At 34.4% G+C, this 7,559-nt stretch overlaps 1 protein-coding gene across 1 annotated transcript; it reads right to left on the reverse strand.

Annotated features, from left to right (window-relative positions):
* Window positions 1–4,446, reverse strand: LOC114310931 (uncharacterized). The gene is made up of 2 exons (XM_028257031.2): window positions 3,585–4,446; window positions 1–435 (listed from the first exon to the last, which is right to left on the reverse strand). The coding sequence occupies exons 1-2, from the start codon at window positions 4,251–4,253 to the stop codon at window positions 352–354; spliced, it is 753 nt and encodes a 250-aa protein (XP_028112832.2). The 5' UTR covers window positions 4,254–4,446; the 3' UTR covers window positions 1–351.
* Window positions 4,447–7,559: the final 3,113 nt, after the last annotated feature.

Genomic DNA, 7,559 nt, shown 5'->3' on the forward strand with positions numbered 1-7,559 from the left:
TTGCATCAATAATAGGGTAGCTCATCCACCAGGTTAATCCCAAGTAATATATGTCAAGCTCGTGCGGTGACAATACAATGGAACAACATGAAGCTAAACATGAAATCAGGAGAGAAAAAAAATAGGTCACTAAACTGTAACCATTCAAAATAAAAATACAAAAGCTCCCAAGAAAAATCTCCTTAAAGAATCCAACTGATGAATGAATGGTCCAAATACAGGTCCTCTAGTCCCATCACCATATAAATATGGGCTAAAAATGACACAGCCAATAATAATAATACGAGAAAAAGTAAATGAAACAGAAGATAGAAAAAAATCTCTGATACTGGAACTTTCTGTTTTGTCATCTCAGAATAGCAAACAAAGGAGAGCCCATCCAAAGATCAAGCTCCTGACCATCTTCTCCATGGACCACGATTTCTCCACCCCACTCTGCAATGTGAGTTTTAGTATGTTAGAAAAAGACACAGCAAAGCCAAGAAAGGTCTACTATGTTTAAAAAAACAGGAATGATAGTAGTACTTAAGATAGTTGTGTGACTCTTCAAGATGGACACAATAAAAATCAAATTTTTCTATGAAATGGGTAATTGATATAACTGATTCACACTTTGTCCAAGCACATTTTGTGTATGCTTACATTGAACATCCCAAACACAAATCCAAAAGCTTATTTCCACATCCATACTAATTTTGGGGCAAATATGATGATATCAATCTCCCAAGGTTTGTAAACCCCAATCGTAAACTAAAATTTAGATGAACTTTATATAAAAACTAGATACTTTGGCATCGGCCATGAGACTACTCTTCAGATCTGATATATATTTCTCATAAATTAAACAACTTTCCCCTAGAGTTGGAAACAATTTTGATACTATTAACAAACTGAGAATGCTATATACCACTGGTTTTTCAATTGTACATGATCTCCTTCACTATTGTTAATGATTATTTTCAAACTAGAACCAATCATGAGTATCCAAGTATACAAAACACTGACAGACCTAGCATTAGTAACATATGTATAGGTTTGGAATAACACAAGGGATCGGTGTTATCAAAGGCGATAGGTGCACCAAGGCGCCAAGGTCTCCTAGAGCCTAGGCTCAAGGCTTAAGGTGCAGGGTGAAGCACAGGCTTCACCGAAGTGAAGCACACCTTGTACGGAAAAAAATATATAATTTAATGTTAGTAAATAATTTAGGGTTTATGGTTAGATTTTAAACAAAACCTTAGCAACAATAAAAAAAGTCCTCAAGACGCAAACTTTAGGCCAATCAGACGCCTTATCACAGTCGTCTGGCCTGGAACATTACGAGGCACAAATCTTGGGACTGGACGGGACTTGAACCTAGGTGCGCCTTATCGAAGTCGCCTAGCCTGGAACACTACAAGGCGCAAACCTTGGGCCTGGATGGGACTTGGGCCTAGGCGCACGCCTAGGCACGCCTTTAATAACACTGCAAGGGATAATGTCCAAAGGAGCTCTTGCACTTGGATATCTATCTATATACCATCACATATCCCATGTCTCTCTTGTACCTAGATTTTGGCGATGCGGCAACAAAAGGGCATGGCATGGATAGAGACAGGTACAGGGATAGAGAATTAGATGCACTTAATGGTCCCAGAAATAAAGTTATTTATCATTTAAAAGGAGCTATTCTCGTAAGTCAAAATGACTAGATCCCCAACCCCTCTTTACATATATGTTTCACATATACAAGGATCATGAATTTAGTCAATTGACATGTAAAAGTAACAACCTTTAATTACCCTTACTTCCATGATCTCAGGAAAGTTATTCCATGGTCCGGGACCACCGCATTATCTTTGGTTTTGACCAGTAAACCAGCTTAGAATCGACTTGGAATGAAATCACTATCATGTTGGCACTACATCAGCACACTCAAGGGCAGAGCCACATCAGGCTGAGTGGGGGGAAATTGCCCAGACTGAGATTTAGAAAAAATAATGTAGCCACATGTATTGCCATTGAACAATAGCTCGTGCGAGACAATTTGCCCCCATTAACATCTTACTTTTCCCTGACTTCATTATGTTCTGCGTTGAAACTCGCTCTTTGTTAAAAAAGATAATAATAAAAGTCTCACTATCTCTTAGTCATTGAACTTGATGAATACACAATTAGTGCAATGTCCAACCAATCAAGGTAACCCCCCAGGAGAAATAGACAAGCTAAGCCAGGCAAACCCTCGAGCCAGGCCACTCGTCAGCAATGCCAACCTCCTAGCTGGCACAGCCTTGACTGATCAACTAAACATCCCAATCTGCTGAGCAATTCCCTGGTCAGACCGAGATATTCGACTAGCCTACATAGCATAGTGGGGTATGTGGACAAACCAAAGGTGATCCCTCGCTATAAAACTGCCTGCCACCACCTAAAGGACATGACTGAGCAGTAACCTTTATCCCGAGGAGTTGTGCACAAGGGGAAAGACACGTGGCAGACTCTAACTGCACAAGGCCTAAAAAAATTATTCCATCAATCACAAAATGGGGATCTTCTAGAACCTGCGCCTCGTGTATATATACAAGTGAGGTATGCTATATCATTCTCTAAACCCTAAAATCTCCATTATCTTCTCGGTAGGCCCTTCAAAAGGACATCTCCCAATGCATTCAAATTTTGAAGGGCTTGTTTTGCTGGAGATGACAAGGAGAACAATCCAACCTATCACCATATAGCCCAGTTCGCCATACTGGCTCTACTACTGCACACACTTATATGTGTGTGAGATACGTATAGGTGTTGATTGTGGATATAAGTTAGGACAGTGAATGTGGAGAGACATTTTTTGGTTATTTAGCAGCTCCCTTAACTAAATTTTAAGTATGTATTTATATGGCAAATTCATAGGTATCATTATTCGTGACCTCAATACACTTGCATGATTTTGAAGGATTTTAGTTTTTGTACGTCAATGGAGATGCTCCATTTGCGGACTCTGTTTGGTATTACTTAATAGTTTTATGATTATAAAACTTCTTAGATTATAACAATAAGTTTGGTACAATTTTTGTATTCTCAAAAGTTAAACATGTTTTCAAAATAAGCTATCATATGACTTTTTGATTGTGTAAATGTCTTCAAATGTTTTGTAATTAAAAGCTTTGAGATCTTCCTAATTAGCTTATATATTTTTCTCCTCCTGAAAACACTTGGAAAAAGTCAAAGATCCAAAACCCAAGTTCAAATGGGCTTCTCCGCATCTGATCACTACACTACGATCACACAGTTTACACCCAACCCAAGACACTCACTGACACCGGGCCGCACGAAACACAAAGTTACACAGGTAACCTGTTCACGTTAGCAAACCATAAGGAGAATAAACTACAATACGCCATGTGTTTTAACAAGATCGCTTGAAAACTGGTTAACTAAACTAGACAGACTAGTTCCTGATCTGTGACTGCAAACTCAATGTGACCACCTCAAATGCTCAGATCTGTGCTTGATGTCCACAGATCGTGATCATCGTGCGCTCATTGTTGTGCCCTAGACGCACGTTAGAGAAATGCCATGAACGACTGGACTAAAAACCGCGTACGTACCTTTTCGGGAGCAGATGGTGAAGGCGATGTAGCCCCCCCGTTGGTCGGCGCTGGTGCTTCCGTCGGCGGTGCCGGAGGACTCACTGCCAACGGCGACGGCGACGGAGATTTTCGCTTCTTGCTCGGAGCTGGGGCCGGAACCTGAGCAGGTGGAGCAGCAAGCGGTGCAGGTGGAGGAACAGCCGGTGGAGGAGTGGCCGGAGGAGTAGCCGGTGGTGGAGTGGCTGGTGTAGGAGTAGCCGGTGGTGGAGTGGCCGGAGGAGGAGTAGCGGGTGGTGGAGTGGCTGGTGGAGGAGTAGCCGGAGGAGGAGCAGCTGGTGGTGGGGTTGAAACCGGCGGAGATGATATTACAGTAGGTGGCGCCGCCTTAGGAGAGATGGTCGGAGCTAGAGTAGTCGGCGGAGCTGGGGTGGAAGTAGGAGGAGAAGATTTTGGTGCGGTGGGGGTAGAGGGAGGGGCAGGAGTTGAAGTAGGAGGAGAAGCTTTTGGTGCGGTGGGGGTAGAGGGAGGGGCCGAAGTTGAAGTAGGAGGAGAAGCTTTTGGTGCGGTGGGGGTAGACGGCGGCGCCGGTGTTGAAGTAGGTGATGATGCCGGAGCTTGGCCTCCAACGCCGGCGACGACAATGCAGATGAAGCTTATAGCGAAGACAGCGTTGCGATCCATTATCATAGATCACTCTGTCTTAAACTGCTCGCACACTCTCTGTCTCTGTCTCTCTCTTTCCTTCTCACCGTATAAATAGGCGCGTATGTCGTAGGGTTTTGAGTCCAACCCAAGCGTAAGGAAGGTCTCAACTGTCTCAACTCAACCACCTGGCCCACAACACAACTGCTCTGTACCGTATGGTGGTGTTTGTATTATTCGATTAATAGTTTACTGTTTGATTTTTTAATTTTGTTTTGAATTAATAGTTACTCTAGATTAGTAGTTTTATATGTGTTGGAATATTGTGTGTGCCGTTGGGGTGGGACACAAATAGAGTCATAAGGAGGTATAGGAATAACTAGTGAAATGATTATTTTGAATCTTTATTATTTAATTATGTATTATATTTAATTAAATTTAATAAAATTTAAATATCTTAATTTAAAAATAAAATAATTTTATTTATTTAATTTTTTAAAATAATTTTTTATAGATATTTTATTGATATTTTATTTTAAAATTTTGTTTATATTTTATTTAATTTCATTATTTAAATTTTAGTAGATGTTTTATTTCATTTTTATTATTTTTTAATATAAATTTATATAAATTTTAATTAAAAAATAACATATATTTTTATTGATATTTTATTTATTTAATTTAAAATAAATAAATTTATTTACTTATGTAAAAAATAAAATATAATAAATTTTATTTAATCTGAATAAAAATAATTAAAATATTAAATATATGTTTAATATTGTTATCACTTAGTAAATAATTGAAAATAAACATTTATTCTTCTCCATAATATCCCAAATAAACATACGATTCATATTATATCCACTCAAATAATCATATCCTGATATCTAATCTCATGACTAAACAAACATGGAACATAAATATATCCCGGACTAACAATTCGATAGATTTCAATCCCCCTTATCTAATCCATCCAAACATATTTAAAATTTTTAAATGATGACATATAAATTATTTGACTTCTTAATTTTTTTAATTAAAAAAATTAATTTAATTAACACATTTTCCAAACACTCCTTAATAAAAATTAATTTAATTAACGCATTTTCCAAACCCTCCTTAATAAATAAATAAATTAATTAAAAATCCTGCCATTCCAACTAACGTATATCAAATTAGGATACCATGAGTCTTTTGGCCATGTGCACTAAAATATTTTCCCAACAAAACTAGTTTTTTCAATGGTTGGATTGTCACATCAAAGAATATTATACCACCAAACACATTTTTGTTGGATTATTTTAAGAAATTTGTTAAAAGTTAATTTTTTATTTTTTTAAAAAAAATGTAAAAAAATAAATAAGTTATATAACTCAAAATAAGTTAAAAGTCAAACTTTAATTTTTAACCAAATTCCCAAATTAAACCTTTGTAACATAAGTGATGCTATATATATCAATTAGTGTACTAGCTAGTGTACTAATACTAGTTGTGACATTATTATTTATTTCACTTATTATAAAAATTATAAATACTAAAAATATCTTAAATTATATCACATTATCAATTAATATATTAATTAATGCACTAATTGATATATATAACATTAGTCTTGTATAACAATGATTCATCTCACTAAAAATATCACCACTAATAGCACTAATGCATTAAAAAAGTAAAAAAAAAAAAAAAACACAACTTCAAGACCAAAACATCACATCATTAATGATGAGACCCACTACCACCTAATTAGTGGGAGCACTAATTAATGCTCCCAAGCATTTTTCTAGTCTTGTAATATTTTTGCCCTATGCCAATTGGCTGTTTTGGGGAATGATAATTAATGAGCCTCCCTTTAATTAACTATGTCTATAAAACCTCTGCGAATGTGTTTAATATATAAGCCTCCGTTTGCAAAGTAGGTTAGCTTTTTAACTTTTTAATTTTTTTAGTTATTTTAAAGGTTATTTAGAGTGTCTTAAATAAGTGTATTTTTTATCTTTTTAGGCTAAAAAATTGAAGTTGAAAATATAGATGTTTGGGTTAACTTTTTGACTTTTTATGAAAAAATATATAATAAAAAATTATAAAAATTGATTTGTGGAGAAAAATTCGAATTGGAAGTTGTGCAGCCGTAATTGTTGACTTTTAGTGAATAGTATTAATTTTTTAACTTTTTGAGTAACTTTTTGTCTTTTTATCTTTTTTAAAAGATCTCAAACTTGCCCATAGGTCTCGTTTGGGAACAGGCTAATTTAGTAAATTTTTTGCTATTTGGCTAAAATATGAGCTAAAAAAACTTGTATATTTGGGATGACTTTTTGAGTTTTTACCAAAAGATGTGCAAAAAGTAGAGAGAAAAGAGAATCTTTGGCTTTTTTATATGGATTGTTGATTTTTTGACTAATTTAGTAATTTTTTAGCTTTTTGGTTAAAAGGAAAGGTTCCCAAACGAGGCCTTAGTTTGGGCTAAAAAAGCTTGGTTTAGAATGGATTTTTTTGCTTTTTGACTTTTTTTGTGAAAGAAGAGTAATGATTATGGGTTAGATATGAGGTTTTATTTTTTGTGGCTAAAACAGTTTATTTTGTCTTTTGTGACTAAAATAGCCACTTTAACCCTTCCCAAACAATACCTAAATAAGAGATTTTTGGGAAGATTATGACGGAGCGTCCCAAATTATTTTAGCAATGGTGGTACTACATACATTAATTAATGTATTAATTAATATATTACTATTAATTATTACACTATTATAAATTCTGCTCATTATAAAAAAAATTTATAAATATCAAAAAAATATTATATTATATTATATTACATCATTAATTAATACATTAATTAATATATTAATTTACAAATATAATATTATTCATTTAGCAATTTGGGTGACGACTAGGAGCATGTGTTGTGAGCCATATAGCCAGCTGTGATTAGCGGGGTCTGGTCTGCTGTTGCGCTGGTTTGCGTGCCTTCAACTTGAAATAAACTTTAATATTTTATTTGTAAATACGACATACAATAATAAAATTTAAAAGGATAAATTACTTCTGAAGTTTAAAAAAAATATGATAATTCTCACAATTTTGACACAATTATATTGAATTCCTTTAATATTTTTATTCATATAATACTTAACATTTCTTTCTATCAAAAATTTATTAGTTATATTGATTAAAAAAATGATATTATTATTTTTTTTATATTAAAATGTGTTACTTTACATGATTTATATTTGTATTTTTGTATTATATAGATTAGTTTCGGTTTATCAAATTTTATTAAAAGAGATATTAGTATAATTATATTAAAACTGTAAAATTTATTGCATTTTTTTTAAAATTTCATGA

Source organism: Camellia sinensis, chromosome 12 (assembly GCF_055761805.1).
Source record: "Camellia sinensis isolate YWXY chromosome 12, ASM5576180v1, whole genome shotgun sequence".
NCBI classification, from domain to species: Eukaryota; Viridiplantae; Streptophyta; class Magnoliopsida; order Ericales; family Theaceae; genus Camellia; species Camellia sinensis.